At 44.8% G+C, this 21,286-nt stretch overlaps 1 protein-coding gene across 2 annotated transcripts; it reads right to left on the bottom strand.

Annotated features, from left to right (window-relative positions):
* Positions 1-244: 244 nt before the first annotated feature.
* LOC141512372 (uncharacterized) lies at positions 245-19,587 on the bottom strand. 2 transcript variants are annotated; one of them, XM_074221251.1, is made up of 3 exons: positions 18,210-19,587; positions 10,584-10,701; positions 245-1,119 (listed from the first exon to the last, which is right to left on the bottom strand). In XM_074221251.1, exon 1 carries the CDS (start codon positions 19,466-19,468, stop codon positions 18,836-18,838), a length of 633 nt encoding a protein of 210 aa, XP_074077352.1. In that variant the 5' UTR covers positions 19,469-19,587; the 3' UTR covers positions 245-1,119; positions 10,584-10,701; positions 18,210-18,835. The 2 variants fall into 2 exon arrangements, with proteins under 2 accessions (XP_074077352.1, XP_074077353.1); XM_074221252.1 differs by lacking the exon at positions 10,584-10,701.
* Between the last annotated feature and the right edge of the window lie 1,699 nt (positions 19,588-21,286).

Raw genomic sequence — 21,286 nt, 5'->3', positions numbered from 1 at the left:
AGCGCGCGCACGGACAGCTCCCGCGGGGGGCGCAGGGGGAGCTGCCGCCGCGGCGCCCCGGCCCCGGCCCGCCGAGCCCCGCGCGCCTGCGTGTCCGCCCCGCACACCCCGCGCGTCCCCACCCGCACCCCGGCGGGCGCCCGGAGAGCACGGCCCCGGCCGCTGCGCCCCGCGCCCCCCGAGGCCCGGGCCCCTCTCCCTTTGTTCTTCCCGCTCCTTGCACCAAGATTATCTAATGACGCAGCAAGACTCGCCACAACGTGACCGTCGCCATTTTTCTGTTTTTATTATATCTCGGCCATGTGATAGATTGGGGGGGAACGAGACAGAGAAGGGGGGGAGGCGGAGAAGCGGGGAAAACCCCCAAACTTCCGGGCCTCCTGACCGGGCACGCGGGGCCAGCCGCAACTCCGAGGCCGGGCTGTGCGCCCCGCTCCGAGCGCCCCCCGTGACGGGGCCCCCTCGGGCTCCCCCGACCCCCCGGGGAGCTCGGCCGGCCTACTGCGCAGGTCCCGTTCTGGGTCAAGTTCGCAGAAGTTCAGTGCCCAGAGAGAACAAGCCCCCGTGGGCCGGGCACGCCGCCCCCGAAGGCGTCATTATTCTTCCTATTCTACTTTCGCAACACGATTCCTTTGCTCACCTCCTACAAGTGACCGTGGAGTCCGCCGTTTTATTGGCTCCCCCGCGGGGGGCTCCACCTCTCCGGCCCCCGGGGGCCGGTGCCCCGCGAAGCTGGGCGCTGCCAGGGGGCGAGCCGGCCGGCCGTGGCCCGAGGCTCATCCCTGGCAGGCGAGCGCGCCCGGGCACCGGTCCCCCAAGGGCGGAGCCGCCGCCGAGCCGGAGGAGCACCTGGAACTCGGCTCCCCGCGAGGCTCGGGGTCCCCACTCAGCTGCTCGGCGGCCGGAGCAGGGCGCCGGGGCTCGCCGGGCGCCTGAGACTTCCTCCTCCCACTTTCGCTTTTGAATTCCCCAGCTTTCCCTTTCCTCCAGAAGGCAGGGAGCTCCCGCCCGATCACCGCGGGGAGCACAAGCTTCGGCTCCCAGCTCCTTCTCTGCCTCGCCTTGCGTTGGATGACTCCGGCCAAGTGGCTGCAGGCCTCCAGGCCTCAGTTTCCTCACCTGTAAAATCAGGGGGTTGGGTGAGATGCTCAGAGATACGGAAGCAAGCAACCTGAACCTGAGAGGCCTTCTAGTCCAGTGCCCCCATTCTACAGATGAGGAGAAAGGCCCCCGGCAGGCCAAGCAATCTGCCCGAGGTCTGACAGGGACCCAACAAACGGCCAGTTCAGGATTTGAACTCAGAACTCCCTCTTCCCCCCCCCTTTCAGTCCAATTCTAAAAATCTGCGATTCCATGGTATTCTGACATCACTGTACGTTCTTTTTACAATATTACTATGGGGGGGGGGGTTTAAATCATAGAAATGAAAAGAATAATGATTATTTACCCAGTTACTCACTCCCTACAAGGATTGGGCTGGTTTTTTCCTGTCTGACTCCACAAACTTGTTTTGAAGATACCAGACACACACACACACACACACACACACAATCTCTCTCTCTCTCTCTCTCTCTCTCTCTCTCTCTCTCTCTCTCTCTCTCTCTCTCTGTATCTCTGGACCATGGGGTTGGAGTACTTATAAAGGTTAATTAGACAGAAGCCCTGGTTTCAAGGAGAGCATACTCTGCCTTGGGCTTTCAGATGAGTAAATATACTCAAATCCATCCCATTTGAATCTTCTGATGTGTTCAGAATCTATCTAGTGATTTTGCTTCTCCTGTTTTCCTAGAAGGAAAATTACACATTCTTTCCAGGAAAAGAGATACAGAGGAAATATTCTCAATAACACTCTCATATTTTAAGATTCAGATTAATGAGGTGGGAGGAGTCTGCAACTACAAATGAGTTTACATGAGTCTCTCCTCCTTGGCAAACTGAGTTCTTTTTCTAGCATCACAGTATCTTAGAGCTGAAAAGACCCTATTTGGGCATTTTATTGTATACTTCTCATGGACACACACACATGCTTGAGGACAAATACAATGGCTAATAAGGGTTTGATTTTTGATACCTAATTCTGTGTGTGTGGGGGGGGGGCAGCCTGTGGGATTGAGCCCCTGGGCTTGTAAAAAGACTTGTCTTCATGAGTTCACATCCAGCCTCAAACACTTACTAGCTGGATGACCCTGAACAAGTCACCTAACCCTCTTTGCCTCAGGTTCCTCATCTGCAAAATGAGCTTCAAAAAGAAATGGCAAGTCTGTCCCTTGTCTCTGCAAAGAAAACTCCAAATGGGGTCATGAAGAGTCAGACAAGAATGAACAAAAACATGTTTAGTTCTGATGAATTCCTTAAAAATCAGTCCCCAATTTTCCTTTCTCTTATTTTTTGGCCTTTCCCCAAACGTTTCCCTACTCATCCAAATCCAATTTCAATCAACAGGACCCTGTGGAGTTGTAACCCAGTTCCTTTCCAACAACATATTGCTACAATCCAAAGATACCTTAATCAATCAATTGTACTATAGTCTGAGCTGATTTATGAGATAGAGATGGGGACAATTCAAAGTGACACTCACCGATAGAGAGAACTCTTAGAAGAGAAAATTCCCTCTATCAAAAGAAGCTAGAATTATTTCTGCAACATGAAATCTTAGAGCAGGAGTTCCCAAATCTTAGTTTACAACAACCTTAGTGACACAGACATTTTTCAAAGAACTGCATTTAGACCAAAAGAAATGCCTACATTAGGTTCTAACAACAATAAATATTTATGTCCTAACAACTTAGCAGAAATTTGAAAAAATATATACATAAATTGAAAGAAAAATATAATTTCATCCCTAAATAACCCTAATTACTTCCTAAAGGGATAAGCACCCCTTTAAGGCACTTCACAACTTCTCAAAAATTGGAATCAGATTGGACACCACCAACCTCAGACACTTGGTAGCTATATGACCTTGGACAGGTTACTTAACCTTTGTCTGCCTCAATTTCCTCATCTGTGAAGTGGGGATAATATACTTACCTCCCAGGGTTCTTACAAGGATCAAACGAAATAATATTTGTAAGCACTTTAACAATCTTATAGTACTACATAAATATTTCCTGTTTCATTTTGATTTTTCAGCGGTACTTGCCTTTTATTACAGTCAACTCCAAAAATACAGTTTTACAAAGTTATGACATTACAAATAGAATTAGGACTTGATGAGTTGGTTTCCCTCAAAAATTTAGAATATCTCCTGGTGCCCCTCTGAGCTCTTCACAACCCATACATTAGTAGCCTTAGTCTTAGAGAATTACCTAGAGCAGCAAGGAATTAAGGGACTTGCCCAGAAAAGAAAATGAAACCTCTGCAACTGAGCATTTATATTATAGCTGAAAAGCAAATAGAAAAAAAATTAAACTTCTGCAAATTTGCTCAAAACTGTGCAAAGTATATAGGAAGTAAATTTAGGGAGTGAGAGGCAACTGCAAGTGTGTTTCTCTTTCTCTCTCTCTCTCTCTCTCTCTCTCTCTCTCTGTGTGTGTGTGTGTGTGTGTGTGTGTTAGTAAGGGAGAGATCTGGAAAGGTCTCTTGCATGAGGTACTTAATTTAAACTGTGCAGGAAGTTTGCAATTCACTTACAACTCATGACATCACCTTCCTGACATCAAAGTCCTCTTCCAGACTGAAGGACAAACAACAATCTGTGAGTATTTGTAGCTGCCCCACTGATCACTTCCAGTTAGACAACAAAGCTCCTTACTTTTTTTTTCCTTCTTCCTTTTTTCCTTCCTACTTTACTTCTTCCTTCTTTCTTTCCTTCCCTCCCTCCTCTCCCTCTGTCCAAAAAGAAAATCAGACAATTAACCGAGAGTGTTTTGCCCAAAATAATATAAATTTTTGTGGCTGAAACTTCACATGATATCTGGGTCCTTGGGCTAGATTTCTTTTTTTTAAGGACATTGCCTTAATCCAAAATTGTTCTGGTTCTCAATGATAGACTAAGAATAGGTCCCAGCCTCTCACTTGAGCATTGTTTGGGCCTATAAGGCTCAGTGTAAGTGTAACTAACAATCATTTCTGTTTTGTCCAGAAACCCTAAGGATCTATGTCTCCCAGATTGAATTGGGGGGGGTGGGGTTAGAAGTTTTTATTTGTTTTTGACTATGTAAAAGAGGTTATCCTTTGCCTCATTTCTTCTTACCTAGCCTTAAACATGGAAAGGTAATTGACTCAAACAGAGACCTGTCAAAGACTTTAGTTTAAAAAGGTCAAGGTCTCCCACCACTTCTAGGGCCATCTCCAGTCGCCCTAATCCAAATTTGACCACTGAAACTAAAGGGCTCCAGAAGAGAAAATGAGGCTGGCAATTTAGCACAGTACTGCCTCACTTAAATCCAATTCACTTGAATGTCCTGGCATCACCTCCCTGATGTCATGGTCCTCTTTGAGAACAAAGGAAATAAATACAAAGGAAGATACAAAAGGCAGAAGAGTAAAGGAAGAAATTATTTCAGGAAGGAGATCCAACCTGTGGAAAGAGAGATGGGAGAAGAATCTGTTCCTTCATGTGAGAAAAAGTAAATCTCATCATTCTTTTGATTATGTTCTGTGTGTGACAGATCCCTGTGGTCAGTGCTCAGTGGGGAATGGTGATCAGAACAGTAGCAACAGTTGTAATAAGCAGAGGGTAATAATACTATCTTCTAGCAAGGTGGTGGTGAAGCCTAATTATTTGCAAAAACAATATTATAAAGTATTTTTATACCTTCCAAAAGGCAATGACAAAGGAAACATATTTTAGTATAAGACTGCTCCTCTTTCTCTACACACACTCCAGTCCCCCACCATATGCCTGCAGTCCTAAAACAAAGAGAGTAAGATTCAAACCAGCCTTTGGCATCTTATTCTTTAAGTTGGAGCTGAGAATGAGTGTGTGTGTGTGTGTGTGTGTGTGTGTGCTGTGCTCAGAGACTGTAACTGGTGCCTAGGCTTTCCAGTACACACACTTCTTTAGCTGAGAATTCTAAAATTTGGCTACAGTATTCCTTGGAATTTTTATTTTGTGGCATTGATGAACTCTTCTAGTTTTCCTGGAGGAAGACAAACCTGGTAAATCTGTTGTTTGCTTTGTAAAGGGAATCTTCCTTCAGCTTTCCACACCTGAGGGCATGACCTTCAACTTGATTGGGATTGCGTTGTTTTCTGGTGGGGCAGCAGGGAGCACAGGTCCTGGAAGACCACCCAAAAGCGACTCCTCCCCGAAAGGCAAAATCTCCAATGAGGGACTTGGGTCATTCCCAAGTCACCACCCCCTCCCATAGACTCTGGAAGAGAATTTAAGGAGGAGGGAGGAGCTCAACCCCTTTTATACCTTCCAGTCTCCAGTCGAACCCTGGCCAGCTGGCCTGGTCAATTCAATCAGCAATCCATGTGGTCTTCTCTTTAAATTATTTTTAACTTTCTTAATATACTGTAACTTCCTTGAATAAATCTCTATTTTCAGGGGCGGCTAGGTGGCGCAGTGGATAGAGCACCGGCCCTGGAGTCAGGAGGACCTGGGTTCGAATCGGGTCTGAAACACTTAATAATTTCCTAGCTGTGTGGCCTTGGGCAAGCCACTTACAAAAAACCTTTGCCTTACAAAAGCCTTAAAAAAAAAAATCTCTATTTTCTTTCCACAACCTGCATTCCTGAGTCTGAGATGCAATTCTTCGAGGGACAGAACCGAACCCAAGAAACAAATCAGCGGCAACATTTTGGTGAACACGGAGGGACTCTCTCTGCCCAGACGGGGAAGCCCCACTGGTGAGCTCCACCAGACAGAAGCATGGCCCTTTTTAGATCCTGGATTTTTAGAAAAGTGGGAAAATTAATTGCATCTCTAGCTCTCCTCCCTCTGTGTGTCATTCCCTGTATGCACTCTCAAGATGGGGTACAGATTGAGACTGTAGAGATTAGCTTGATGCTAATCTTGGCCTGGTGTCCTTAAATGTGGGCATGCCTGGTGTTGAAGTCAGACAGACCACTGAGAGACAGTCTGAGTTTGGGTTATTCCACTTCGGAGAGTGGGTCATTAGGAAGGACGTTTAGCTGTAAAGCCGATTGATCTGTTTCCTCAGTTAGAAGTTAGGAGAATTAAAACATGGGCAAAGCTTATTCAGTACCAAAGGCTTCTCCTTTGGGTCAGGTGCTATCTCATTGGAAGGAATTAAGACTTGCAGGTTTTAAAAAAAGAAATATCTCATTAAGTTCTGCACACAGGATTGGCCTAGGTATTATCTAAAGGGACATGAAAACTGGCCAGTTCATGGCCCTCTGCAATGTGAAGTTATAATCGACAAATTTTGTAGGACAGGGAGAATGACAGAAGCTAGCTATGTTTAAGCTTTTATGGCATTAGCAAACTGCCAAGAACTTAGCAAAAAGGGGAAAGTATCAGTGACAAAATCCCCAATAAGTGAGGGAAACGTGCAACAGATAGATATTCTTGATGACCTGATGTTATACAGGCCCCCAAATCCAACTCCAATAGCTTCCCACCAGAACCCCAGGGCAGTTGTTCTGGCTTGGAAACTTTAACTCATTCCCCAACTCCTAGGCCTTCAAGTCCAGGTCCCTTAAACATGCTAGTGTCAGAATCTAGTGTTCCTCACAAACCAACCCAAGAAGCCTTAGCTGAAGCCCTGGGAACTCCCCCTCTCTATGCTCTTAAGAACCAAAGAAGCCCAAACCTGTCCACCTCAGGTTTAGAAATCTCAGTCAAAAGGAAGCTTGCCTCCAGGCATGAAGCAGAACCGAGTGGAGCCACCAGGGTGATTTAAGAGGTTTAAATTTTGACTTGAGCCCTTCTCTAGCTAGGAGAGGGACTGCTTATCTCTTACCTCCTCCCATGCCTCTGGTGACCTCAGTTTCCTGGCAAACACAAACCCTCATATCCTTGGTTTCACCCACCTCTCAGCCTCCAGCCCCAACTATCCTCCAGCTCCACCTTCCGCTCCCTTGATCCCTCCCCCCATCCCTCCTTCACCCTCACCTTTCCTTAACCCATCTGAGCCTCTGGCTCCTCCTTTTAACCTTCCCCTGCTAAATAACCCAGACATTCCTAATCCCTCTACTCCAAACCATAAGAGAGATTTCTTTCTGTTCAACCGGGCCCTTTAAGGGAAATCCCAGATGCTCAGGAAAGGATGAAGGAAGATTCCCTTTGCAATGCCAACAAAAGATTTATAAGGTTTGTCTCCAGCTGATCTCATCACCCCCTATGCCCACGTTTCTCTGCATCAATATCATTCAGGCTTTTTTTTCCCCAGTTGTGGGTTTCAGGTAAATCAATAATTCATAAACTATCTCTCCTAGATATATTTCCCAGGCTAGTCCTTTTCCCCTAAGAGATACTATACATTTTCTTATATATTTTTTTTCAGCTTTTTGCTTTTGCTTGATGGTATTTTGGTATCTCATGGAGTTATTAGTTTCCATTTGTATAATTCTAATTTTCTAAGGGTTTTATTTTCTTCAGTCAACTTTTGTGTTTCCTTTTCCAGCTGATTAATTTTACTTTAAGATGAGTTTTCTTTTTTCCAGTTGGTTAATTTTACTTCTAGATGAGTTGTTTCCTTTTCCACTGGGTCACTTTTATTTTTAAAGAAGTTTTCCTTTTCCAGTTGGTCAATTTTACTTTTAAAGGTATTGTTTTCTTCAATTTTTCAGAATTCTCCTTTTCTCAATTTTTCTTCCTCTCTTCAGTTTAGAAAATCTTTTTTGAGTTCTTCCAAGAATCTTTTTGCATTTGTAACTAATAAACCCCTTTAAGACTTCACATTAGGCATTTGGTCACTGCTTTCCTCTTCTGAGATGACGTTTCTCTCTTTCTTTCTTTCTGTCTGTCTCTCTGTCTCTCTCTGTCTCTGTCTCTGTCTGTCTGTCTGTCTCTCTCTCTCTGTTCATTTTGATAGTTGAACTTTGCTCCTGGGGCACAGGGTATACAATACCAAGCTTTTTTGCTGGGGACCAGGGGTCTGGGCCCTGGCTTTTTGTTCTTGACATGTTCTGGTGTTGCTCCCTGGGCTAGGGCAGCCCAACACCATACCAGTGTTCTGGAGCTCAAATCTTGCTCTCCAAGCTGGGGTTTGGTCCTTCAATACTGTCCTTCTGAGCCAGGACCTAAGCTGCAAAATGACTGTCCCAGGTCTCCTGCCTATGCTGGGCTATACCTCCCTTTTATCTATATGAGACACACCTTTTCCTGAATATTAAATTCCAACAGATAACCTTGCTGAAAAGTTGTTTCACTGTCTTGTTTTTGTGGGTTCTGTCACTTTAGGATCTGTTTAGATGCTTCATTCAAAGTCGTTTCCAGGGAAAAGTTCTAGGAGGTTCCCTTACACCACCATCTTGACTCTTCCCTGGAAGTTCCCCACACACACTTCTTGATCTCTGTCCACACACATCTTCCCACTTCCACCATCTGAATATTCTTACTCCTCCAGTTAGTTTGCCTTTTATAATGAACTGTTCAATGTTAAAAATGATTATTCTTTTACCTTAAAAGGGGGAGGAGAAGAATGTATGTTGCTACATCCTTACAGGAGTGTTTTTTCGAGTAGGGGGAGGTAGCAGTGACAAGACAGATTCCTTGTGGATGAAATTCCTGATGAGTTTTCTGGGCTGTCCCAGACAACTTCTAAGGTTCTTTCCAAATCTGGGATTCTGCTTCTGAGAGTAGAATTATGCTTACACCCCATTGGTCTATATCCTTTCTTATAGACTATCCTCCTCTCCTGCTGGAGGAGTCTGAGGGCAAGGGACCCCAGTAGAAGTATCTGGGGGTAAGTCTTTGTCACTTAACTTTGTTCTTTCACTGGATGTCATTTACCGTGATCTCTGTTCTCTATTTGGTGTAGTAAAAGTAGATCACGGAGATTTGATGATTGGGGGAATTTACACACGTTCAGAATTGAAGTGGATTCTGATCTCCAACATTTCTCAAAATTGGGGCCTCTTTCTTAGGCAGTTAGATGGTACAAGGGATGCAGTGATGAACTTAAAGATAGGAAGACTTGAGTTCAAATTCAGACCCAGGATTCTTACAAGTTATGTGACTGGGCAAGTCACTGAATCTCTCTCAACCTCAGTTTCCTCATCTGTAAAATGGGAATAAAAGTAATAACATCTCCCTCCTAGGCTTGTTGTGAGAATTAACTGAGATAATATATATCAAAGTGTTGCTATATGAATCTTAGTTATTATTCTGAGTATTGGGTGTGTGTGAGACCACTGAAGGAACAGCAATGAATGAATGAATTCTCAATGACATGGTGGTCCACTCAGATAATTCATGAGTCAGGAGTGCCATCCTATGTTTTCTTCAATAATGTGACTTTCCTCCTTAGATTAAATCCAAGTAATTATTTCAGATCTCCATTTTATTGCTCATATTTTGTTAGCACTGATCCTTATATATCTAAAATAATCATAATGGGAAAAATATTTCTTTCAGCCTCTTAATCTTTAAAAATTCAATTTGGAGAAAGTTTAGTTAATAATGCATTGGTAATAAGCTCTTGTTGTGGAGACTGCTCTGTAACACCTAGGTCCTTACATAAAACCTGGAATTGGTGTTCTCTCTCTCTCTGGGACCGACATTACCAGTGATCCTACTGACCTTTATCTTCCCCTCCATCATGCTATTGCTTGGCCCTTGTTAAAGGAGAAAGTTGGAAGGTATTACTCCACAAGAGATTATGCTAAAAATATTATCTTCTCATACAAAGACCCCATTGCTAGTTTTTAGAATCAAAGAATTTCAGAATTAGAGAGAGACAGATAAGTTAAATATTTGCCCAAGGGCACATAGCAAGTGAGTTGCAGAAGTGGGACCCAAGCCTTCATCTCCTAATCTGGAACTGTGTTGCCTATGGAAATTTAACCTATGTTGGAAAAGGCAAGGAGGAAGGGTCTACTAAAGAAAGGGACCTCTCTTTATTTTTCTTTTTTTCTTTTTCCAATTACAAGTTGTGAAAGTTTTCAATATTCATCCACATGCACATATGTATATTTTCAAGTTACATAAGTTCCTTCTACCCTCCCTTCCTACCTGGCTCCCCTTGGTGGTGAACAGTCAGGTGAACATTGTACATACACATTTGTGTTAAACACATTAACAGATTAGTCATTTTCAGTATGAGGAATTAGGATTAAGGGAAAAGAAAGAAAACCAAGAGATAGGAAAGAAATACATAAGAGAAATTCTTAAAAAGTGAATGTAGTGTTCATTCAGATTCTGCAGGATTTTTTGTTTTGATTTGTTTTTCTTCCTCTGGATGGAGATAACATTGGCCATAGCTGGTTTCCTAGGCTTGTCCTAGCTCTCTGTACTGCTGGGAGGAGCTGCATCTATCAGGGTTGATCAACTCCCCATGTTATTGGTAATGTGGTTCTGCTAAGGGACCTCTCTTTTATGGAGATCTGATTAGCAATCACTAAAGGAGGAAGTAGCCAGTTCTGAAATATATCTTTGAGAAATTTAAACTTCTGTCACTGGCAGAAGTTACTCCTTACTAAGAATTTTCAGTAGATAATGAACTCACCATCAAGCACTGGCTGGCCAGTCACTTCCTGGAAATGTTCTATAGAGGATTCTTGTTTATGCATGTCTTAAGACCAAACGTTCTCTGAGATCCCTTCCCACATGTGGAGTTCTTACTTCTGTAAATAACAAACAAATCAAAGAATTGGGAGGATGACCCATCAATTGGAGAATAGCTGAACAAATTATAGTATATGAATGTGATGGAATACTATTGTTCTATAAGAAATCAGGAGTGGTCAGATTCCATAAAAAAAAACCTCGAAAACTTGCATGAACTGATGTTGAGTGAAGTGAGCTGAACCAGGAGAACTTTGTACATATTAATAGCAACATTATGAGATGATCAACCATAATGGAGACAGCTCCTTTCTGCAGTTCTGTGATCAAGGACAATCCTGAGAGACCATCCAGAGAAAACACTATGGAGTCTGGCTGTAGAACAAAGCAGACTTTGCTCACTTTTTCCAATTTCTTAGTATTTTTTCTTTCTTTCTCATGATTTTCCCATTTTACTTCTAATTCCTCTTTCACAACATGACTAATATGAAAATGCTTTAAATGCACGTACAACCTATTTCAGATTGTTCACTGCCATGAGAAAGGGGGAGGGAAGGGAGGGTGGTAGAAAAATGTGAAATTCATAAGCTTGCAAAGGAGATGAATGTTGAAAAACTAACTTTGTTAATTAAAAAAGAAAAGAACAAGCAGTATCAATCCAAAACTTATTTGAACTTATGTGGGGTGATGTGAACAATTTCAGAAGAATCATAAGTTGTAGCCAAGGAGAGCAATACTGGTCAACATCTGAATTCAGATAGGTGTAATGACCAATCTTGTCTCCATAAAACTGATGGTAATACAAATCTTATCTGCCTTTAATATAGAAGCAGTGGACTACATGTGTATTGGAACATACAGTGGTAAATGTGTTGGTTTGTTCTGCTTCTTTTTCACAAAAGTTCTGGTGTAAGGCAAATACTAAAGAGGAAAAGCATCACTCACATATTTAAAGAAATGAAAGTGATTGCAGTTCTACAGCACTTCAAAGTTTACAAAACGTTTTGTAAATATCACATCTAATCATCCAAATGAGCATTAGATGCTTTTAATTCCCATATTACAATTGAGGAAACTGAGACAGACAAGAGGTTAAGGGATTTAGTCAGGGGCACACAGAGCTAGCAAGTATCTAAAGCAAGCTTCCAACTCAGGGCTTCCTCTACTAGGTCATCAAGTGGAAAAAGGAGATTGTGGGGGGAAAAGATAAGCCAGGATGTTACAAAAGCCTTAAAAATATCTAGGTGAAAGCTCTGTGGACATATCAAACATAAAATGACTAACCCAGAAGTCCTTTTCTTCCCTGTCTTTATCCAAATAGACCATCTCTTTCACAAGGGCCAGAATTTTTGCTCATTCACAGATTCCCTTTGCCCAAAGCAATTAAAGACAAAGCACTCTTGGTGTATACTTTGGAAAACCCACTACTGGGCTTTTTCAGATGATAGCTTTTGGCACCATATTGAAAATATTTCCAAGGTGTTTCCTGTAACAACTAGTTTTGTTACTCATAAATCTGAGTTTAATCCATATGCTAAATTGCAACATTTTACCAGAGAAAAATCAATGGTCATAAATAATAATAAATACAGTTTCATTAAGATTATGGTGTCTAGAACACTGTGCTGGGCACTAGGGGAAATATAAAGTCTAGTGAAGCCTTCTTAGAGGTAACATCAGGGGAAATAATATCGACCTAGTTGAGTGTGATGGAATACTATTCTGCTGTGGGAAATGTTGAGCTGGATGCTCTTAGAGAAACTTCAAAGACTTACATGAACTGATGCAAACGGAAATGTACTGGGTACAAAGTAACAGCAATATTGTAAGATTATCAGCTGAGAATGACTTAACTATTCCCAGCAGCACGGTGATGCAAGACAACTCTGAAGGACTTATGAAAAGTGCTATCTATTTATAGAGAAAGAACTGGTAGTGTCTGAAGATGGACAGACAGCATACTTTATTTTTCTTGAGGTTCTTTCACAATTTGACTAAGGAAATATTTTTCTTGGTTATACATGTATAACCTCTATCAAATTGCTAACCTTTTAAAACAATGAGGAGGGAGGAGAGAGAAGAAGGTAGAAAATTTGGAATTCAAAGTTTCAAAAATGAATATTGAAAATTGCTTTTAATCAGAGGACATGGTTGTTGTACTTATTGGTGATAGACATTTATTAATTACTTGCTGTAAGAAGAAAAGTGTGTTGGAGGGAGAGAAGAGAGAGGCAAAGACGTAAAATCTGGATAAGATACAGAGTCTAGTAAGAGACTGGTAAGAAACTAAGACACAGCTTGGGAGAGTTACAATGTAACCTTAGTAAATGCATCCAGGTTTTATGAAACAAATAACAGTGTGAACTCCAAGGGAGAGGGTTGAAAGAGAAGTCCGAACTTTCTTCCTTGGGTAATAATAGTGAACATTTCCACAGCTTCTTCCATGTGCCAGACAGTATATCAAGTGTTTTATCAATTAACTCGTTGAATCGTCACAATCATCCTGGACGGTACTTGTTATTCTTCTTCTAAATTTACAGGTGTAGCAGTAGTAGTTGTCCCTCGCAACTGAAGAGGATCGTGACATCACATATATGATCCTCTCCAATTACTTCAACTCACACGTTATGTTTATTATAGTGAAAGGAATGCTGGTCAAAGTCATCTGTCTTGTGGTGTTTTCCAGAACAGTTGCAGCTCATGGCTTAATTTCATAGGAAGCAGGACTTCTGGTGAAGGTATGACTGCTGTGGAAGTCCTTGGCTTTATTGGTATGGTTCCCTCCCATATCATGGAGGCACAATGAAGCTCCAGCAATGATGGACAAAAAGTACCAATATGTGATTTTTCTGGCAACAAACTGTCAACAACACAGCACATCTGAATCTGCCTGTCCATGGTCTAATTATCAGTATGGACTTTTCCTCTCAGACAGGCAACTGTGCTCCCCTCCTCCAACCAAACCCAAAACTTGGGTTTCCCAGAAGTTGCCCTACAGGTTGTGGGCATACTGCCACTGGATTGCTAGTTGGCATCGTTTATGAACAAGACTGTGTCTGATCATCTTTGAAAGTTGCTGCAGTTAAAAAGTTCGCGGTTGGATCTTGGGATCAAGATGGCAATCTACTGTGAGCTACCACCTGTCCCAGCAATGAAGCCATCTTTACTATAATGAGCTTATGTACTAATGAGAGCTATAGTACATAAATATATATGTATCATATATAACAAATATTACAACTCCACACCTTTTTTGTAGCTTTTGTTAACTTTTTTTAGCTCCTCCACTTCTGAATATTCTTCCTTTCATTGTCTTCTATGACACCAATTTCCCAGGTTTTCTCTGATTTGTCTTACTGCTCTAGTCTTTCTTAGCCTGAGGGTTTGTCCTAGGTCCCTTCTTTTCTTCTCCAGGTTGATGCAATTCTAAGCAAGTCAACTACCTTCTCCATGCCTCAATTTCTTCATATATGAAATAAAGGAATTATATTATTTGACTTCCAAAATCCTTCCTAGTTACTGCTAGAATACAAGAGGGCAGGAATTGCAACCCACATACCTGACTAAGCAAATGAAAGCATTCAAGAAATGGAAATGGATGAATAAGGAAACTACATTATTTTGAAACAATCATAGATAATAAAGCACTATCTTTAAAAAGATACATTCCAAATGACTTCTTACCTATCATCATCAAGGAAATATTTTTAAGGTCTTTTTTAAAAATTTTACATTTTTATTTATTTACACATTACTAAAACAGTCTTGTTGTAAGAATAAACATAATTCCCCCCCCCCCACAAAAATAAAAAAAAACCTGTACTTCAGTCTGTGTTCAGATACCATTAGCTCTGTCTCTGGGGTGGATCACATTCTTTATCATAAGTCCATCAGAGAAGTTACTTCCATAGTTTTACACAGTTGCTGTTGCTAATTGCAATTCCCTCTATTCATTCCTCCCCACTACCATTTATTATATTTTATCTTTCCTTTCATTCTGTCCTTCTTCAAAAGTATGCTATTAGAGTAGCTAGGTGGCACAGTGGATAGATAGTGGATAGATAGCACTGGTCCTGGAGTCAGGAGTACCTGAGTTCAAATCCGGCCTCAGACACTTAATAATTACGTATCTGTGTGGCCCTGGGCAAGCCACTTAACCCCACTGCCTTGCAAACAAACAAACAAACAAACAAACAAACCTTAAAAATAAAGTATACTGTGGGGCAGCCAAGTGGTGCAGTGGACAGAGCACTGGCCCTGGGGCCAGGAGACCCCAAGCCCACATCCCACCCCAGAGTCACAGTAACCACCCGGCCCTGTGGTCCCAGACGGGCCGCCCAATCCCACCACCTTGCAAAAAGTAAAAACGAAAATGTGTTATAACTATCCTCTCCCATGATTTACCCTCTCCTCTACCACCTACATCCCACCCTTCCACTCCCCCTGTCCTCTTTTTCCCTATCCCCTTTCTCTCTTTTTCCCTCTAGAGATCTATATCCTGTTAAGTATGTGTGCTGTTTCCTCTCCGAGCCATTTCTGATGAGAATGAAGGTTCCCCCATTCTCCCTCACCTTCCCCCTTCCATACCATTGCAAAAGCTATTTCTTATCTTTTACATGAACTATCTTAGCCTATTCTACCTCTGCTTTGTCTCTCTCTCTCTCTCTCTCTCTCTCTCTCTCTCTCTCTCTCTCTCTCTCTGCAAGGCAAATGGGGTTAAGTGGCTTGCCCATAGCCACACAGCTAGGCAAGTATTAAGTGTCTGAGGTTGGATTTGAACTCAGGTACTCCTGACTCCAGGACCAGTGCTCTATCCACTGCACCACTTAGCCTCCCCAGCCCAATAATTTTTAAATTGTCTCTTCTGGATCTGTTTTTCCAGATCAGTTGATTTTTTTAAATGAGATATTTCATGTTTTCTTCTAGTTTTTCATTCTTTTGGTATTGTATTATTGTTTATTGATTCCTCAAAAAGTCATTAGCTTCCTTTAGCTCTATTCTACATTTGAAGGAGTTGTTTTCTTCAGAGAGCTTTCTTATCTGCTTTTCTATCTGGCCAATTCTGCTTTTTTGTTTTTTGTTTGTTTTTTAGACTTTTGCAAGGCAATGGGGTTAAGTGACTTGCCCAAGGCCACACAGCCAATTCTGCTTTTTAAGGTATTATTCTCCTCATTAACTTTTTTGGACTGCTTTTTCCATTTGACCTAGATTGTTTTTTAACATGTCATTTTCTTCACCATTTTTTTGGATCTCCTTGACCAAGCTGCTGACTTGGTTTTCATGTTTTTACTGCATCTCTCATTTTTCTTGCCAATTTTCCTCTACCCCCCCTTACTTTTCAAAATCTTTTTTGAGCTCTACCATAGCCTGAGCCCAACTCCTATTTTTCTTGGAGACTTTGGATACAGAAACTTGGACTTTGTCATCTTCTGAATCTGTATTTTGATCCTCCGTGGGACAAAGTAATTGTCTATGGTCAGGTTCCTTTTTTTGTTTGTTTATTCATTTCCCCAGCCTGTGCTCTGGTTTGGGGGTACTTCCCAAGCTTTTGAGTATTATTAGGAGACCCCCCCTTCAAGGACTTCAGTTCCTTCAAGGTCTTATGAGACTCTGACTGCTCTCCTGGCCTGTGTTTTGGTCTGTGGAAGACCCCAAGCACACCCCTCTGCTCTGGAGCTGTGAGGAGGATCCCTGATCTATGGAAATGGGGGACCCCAGACTGTGACCAGGTTCTGAATATGGACAAAGCACCATAGTCCTGTCCCAGGGACAGAGGAAGGACCTCAACAATCTCTCTCCACCCCCTTACTTTCAATGGACTGAGTGCTCTGGGGGTGGCTACTGGGCAGCTCCCTCCTGGGTGGCTCTGTGGGCCTGCTTCCATTCCCTGGGATCTGGGCTGCACTGATGACCACAGCTATGGTGATGGCCATGGCTGAGCTGAGGGTCATGTTGACCTGGGCTCCAAGCTCTCTCTGGCAGAGGTTTCCCCATTGATCTTTCAAGTTGTGTTTGGTCTTCCCAGAGTTGGCAGGTCTGGAAACTGCATCTACTGCCAGGAACCAGCACTCCCAGGGACCCAGGTGCCCTGAAGGCTGTTCCCAGAAGGCTGGAGATTCTTCACTCCAGTGTGGTGATCCTGGCTGTGCTGTCATCCCCTCCAACCCCATGGAACAGAGACTTCCCATGATCTTCCAGGTTACCTTGGGCTTAAGAATTGCCTCACTGGATCTTTCCATGGGTTCTGTCTCTCAAAAATTTAGTTAGTCATAATTTTAAGGTTTTTGAAATATTTTGGAGAGAGCTCCTGGGGAAGCCTATTTTCATGCCGCCATCTTGGCTCCATCAAGGAAATATTAACTGAGCTTTAAAAAAAAAGAAATAGACAAGAACTCAATAGTAATAGAAACTTCGATATCTAACTCCAAGTATTGCTTAAGTAAATAGAAAACCAAAGAAAAGAAAATAGGGAATTAAGCGAATATAAACAAGATGCTGGAGATAGAGTGAAAAGACTAAAAAGATCCAAAAAAGACTGTAAAAGACTACAGATACTAATAATAAAGACAGAAGTGCATACAGCTATTTTTAAAAGGATAAGGAAGGGTGGCTAGGTGGCACAGTGGAAAGAGCACGGGCCCTGGAGTCAGGGGTACCTGAGTTCAAATCCGACCTCAGACACTTAATAATTACCTAGCTGTGGGCAAGCCACTAACTTGCCTTACAAGAACCTAAAAAAAAGGATAAGGATTATTGCCTTTTTTTCTCTTTAGGGCTAAGCATGGTGTCTGAGGCACAGTTGATGCTTCATAAATGCTTAACATTTAACCATTGAAGGAGAACAAATAACTGTTTTCTTGTAAAGTATGTCTATGATGCCAGGGCATTTCCTCTGATTTTAAGGACAACTTCTCCCATCTTTCTCAGTTGATTTGTATGTGATAGTTTGCATATGGTCTCCTCCATTTGGATGAAAGTTCCTTGAGGACAGCAACTTGGATTTTTGTTAACATTTTAATTTTTTCCCCCAGTGATGTGTAAAACACAACTTTACTCCTTTGGATTTTCTGAGTTCCAAATTCTCTCCCGTCCTCCTGCCCTTCCTGTCCTCCCCTCTTCTCACTCCTCACTGAAAAAGGCAAGCAATTTGATAGAGGTGATCGGGATGCAGTCCTGTCAAACCGATTTCCATATTAGAGGGACTTGGTTTTGATGACCATTAAATGAGAGACATCATGCTCCATTTCCTTTACTGTCCTCCAGTTGGAAGAGGACCAAGGACCTCTTTTCCTTTCCCAAATTCTTTCAACTTTACCCCTCCTGGCCCATCACTTTTATTAGAAGTACTACATCACTTATCTGTGATGTAGTAAATAAGGTAGGGGACTGCAGGATCTGGGTAGATCATTTTATCCTAGGGATTCTAACTGGAAACTACAGCAGCAACTGTTTCGATCTTACACACAGACATAGACGCAAACATAGACACAGACATAGAGGGAAACTAGGATTTAACAATAGCCTCAGCAGCTGCAGCAGCCTGAAGATGACCCCCAGATAGTCTCACCTGAAGAGGTCCCAGCGTGGCAATCACAAGTCCCCTGAAGAAGGGGAGAGTTAAAGTATCACCGAGGGCGAGAGACAGGCAGAGGGCACTGTGGTATGGACATTAGAAGCTAGGGCAGGTAAGGAAGTCAAACAATCGGAAGATTGGTGGTTCTGCTCAGAGTCCACGTCGGATTCCGAGTCTTCACTGGAGGAAGAGGGGGAGAAGCAAGAGGAGGGGAAGTGAGATAGGGGAGAGGAGGGGGACCGGGAGGACGAGTCCTCGTCCTCTGAGAGGGAGGAGGAGATGGAAGAAGCAGAGGAGGGGGAAGAGCGGAGCGAGGAGGGGCAGTCCTCCAAGTCGTGCTCCTTGTGATCAGAGCTGGGGGCGGGTTGGTGATTAACCGAGGGGAAGGAGAAAGAGGGAGAGGAGGGGGCAAGGGAGGAGGAAGAAGAGAAAGAGGAGGGGGAGGGCGAGGAGGAAGAGGAGGGGAAAGATGGAGGAGGGGGAGTCGTAGAGGTCATAGTAGTCGAAGGCAGAGGGAGGGGAGGAGGAGTCGGAATCCTGGTGGTAGTGGTCGTAGTCGTCATGGGAGGGGGCGGAGGAGGGGGAGGAGGAGTGAGGCGAAGTCTTAGTGGTCGTGGTCCTCATCGGTAGAGGGGGGGGAGGAGGGAGAGTAAGTCCTCGGAGTTGTAGAGGTCGTCCTCCTGGTCGAAGTCCTGGTCGTCCTGGTCGAAGCCCTCCTCGTCGTAGTAGTCGTAGTAGTCGTAGTCGTCGTCGTCGTCGTCGTTGTCGTCGGAGTAGTAGTTCTCTTCATGGGAGAGCGAGAATGGGTTGAAGGGGACGAAGGGCAAAGGGGGGAGGAAGGGGAAGAGGGGGAAGAGGGCGCCTAAGGGGAAGAGGGAGAGGAAGGTGGGAAAGGGAGAGAGAGTCGGTCGAGTGGTCTGAGTCGTCAAGGTGGTGGGCGTCATCGAAGGGGCGGTCGTCACTGGAGGGGGAGGGGGCGGGGGGCAAGAGAAGTCGAAGTTGTCGTCATCATCATCATCGTCTTCTTGGTCGTCGTCGAGGCTGTACTCGTCGCAGGAGGACAGGGACGAGGAGGAGGACGAGGTGAAGGAGAAGGAGAAAGAGGAGTAGAAGGAAGAGGAGGAGGAGCAGGTGGAAGAGCAGGTGGAAGAGGAGGAGGTCGCGGAGCAGGAGAGGCAGGGCAAGGACACGCAGGAGGGCCAGGATGGAAAGGAGGACTGCTCAAGAACCAAGCCCGAAGAGCCGAACTTCATCCTGGACGGGGCTGAGGTGGCTAAGATTATGAAGAGGAAACAGAGGAGGAAAGGAGAGCTTGGAAGGGTGCCGGGGGAGGGGAGGGAAGGAGAGGAAGGGGAGAAGGGGAAAAGGGGGGAAGGGGAGAGGGAGTCCTCGGTGTCCTGGTCTCGGTAGTAATCTAGTAATCGTTGTCCGTGGAGTCGTCGTCATCGGAGGGGGAGGGGAGGAGAGAAGGGAGGAGGGGGAGGGGAGGAGGAAGGAGGAAGGGGAGAAGGCGGGAAGAGGAGTTGGCAGCGCCATGGAAGCCGTGGCTGTCGTCTTTGAAGGGGGCGAGGAAGGAGAGAGGAGGAGCTGGCAGAGCCATCGTGCTCGTGGCAACGGTCGTGATTGTCGTCGAGGGAAGGGCAGGAGAAGGCGATGAGGACGAGGAAAACCGTCCAAGACAAACTGAGGAAGAAGAAGAAGAGTGGGAAGGGGCAGCGGGAGATTCTGGACCAAGCAGGACTCCTGCCAACGGGCCGAAGACTTTGGGAATGGGGCTCAGGGTGGGGGCTGGGGAGGTTGCCTCCAAATTGGTTCAACCAGAGCAGGAGCCGGGCCACTCTTACCTGTAGAAACACCCAGGCCGGAGCCTCGGTGCAGCTCTCCCAGGACCTCAGTTCCCTGGACCAGGAGCTCCCAGACTTAGGATGGCCCAGTACGAGGTCTGGGAAGAAGGGTCCACCACCGTGAACGGAGGAGGAAGTTCACCGAGCCCTCTGTGGATGGAGGCGGCCTCCAGGACTAGCACGACCCTCGATGCCTGTGCCCGGGCTCCCCGAAACCGGTGCCCATCGAGGAAACAAGGATGTGGGTCAAGGAGGCCCCCAGGCTGCAGCCCCAGAGCTGGAGGGGAGGGGGCCTCTACAAGGATGACACAGGCCAGACGACAGTTTCCCCCCCAGCCCCTTGACATTCAGAAGATTCCATCCCTGAGAGGACAGGTCGCTGCTCCCCGGAGGCCTCCTCTTCCAGCCCTGCCTGCCCCCTCCCCCCAGCTCCACAAGGTCCAAGATCGGCCACCCAGACCTCGGGAGCTAGGAGACACAGTGGGTGAAGGCCAGGAAGTTCAGCACTCAGAACTGCTGCGTGGGGGCCTCATGGCTTGCCTGGACTGGACACAGCTTGGGTCCTGACCTTGGTATGATCAGGGAGTCACCCTTAAGGACACGTTTGGAGGAGACCAGGTCGCAGGGTCAGGGGAGGGAAGGGGTCCACTCCCAGGAGACAGAGGGGGTAAGCACCAGAGTGTGTGGGGGAGCCTCCTACAGCAACCACTGAGACGAGGAGCTTGTGGATCAGTCTGTGCTGCATCTAAAAGGGTCCCTACAAGGGCTTCATCCACTGGGGAAGGATATGATGTTGAACGTGGTCCACGTGGAGCTGTCCTCCAAATGTCAAGACGGTTTCCGGGTATTCTCAGAGGCTCGTGGTCCTTGGCATCAGATGCTCTGGACCCCTTACTTCCTCCTAGGCCAACTGTGGCTCCCAGATACCCACCTCTGGCCCTGGATGCCCATGGACCCAGCAGCCAGACTCCGGCCCATCCTAGTGTTCAAAGAGAAAGGAACCGCCACACAGCCCCCAGGACATGCATAGATCAGGAAGGTCACCTAATGGGGATGGGCACCAGCCGCCTATTCCATCACCCTGCCAGAACCTCTGCTCCAACAGCCTCTTTCCACAAAGTGGGAATCCTTAATATGTCTGTTTCTCCCCCCACCACTAATGGAGAAAACTTAGTTTTCTCTTTGATGGCTCCCATTGCTTCATTTTCTCTGGTTTTCATCTCACTT

This window comes from Macrotis lagotis, chromosome 2 (assembly GCF_037893015.1).
Source record: "Macrotis lagotis isolate mMagLag1 chromosome 2, bilby.v1.9.chrom.fasta, whole genome shotgun sequence".
Taxonomy (NCBI): Eukaryota; Metazoa; Chordata; class Mammalia; order Peramelemorphia; family Peramelidae; genus Macrotis; species Macrotis lagotis.
Note: the sequence above shows the minus strand (reverse complement) of the source record. Positions and strands in the feature narration are given on the sequence as shown.

Coding starts and splice junctions, on each gene's coding strand:
- LOC141512372 (XM_074221251.1), bottom strand. CDS start 19,468: ATGAAGTTCGGCTCTTCGGGCTTGGTTCTTGAGCAGTCCTCCTTTCCA.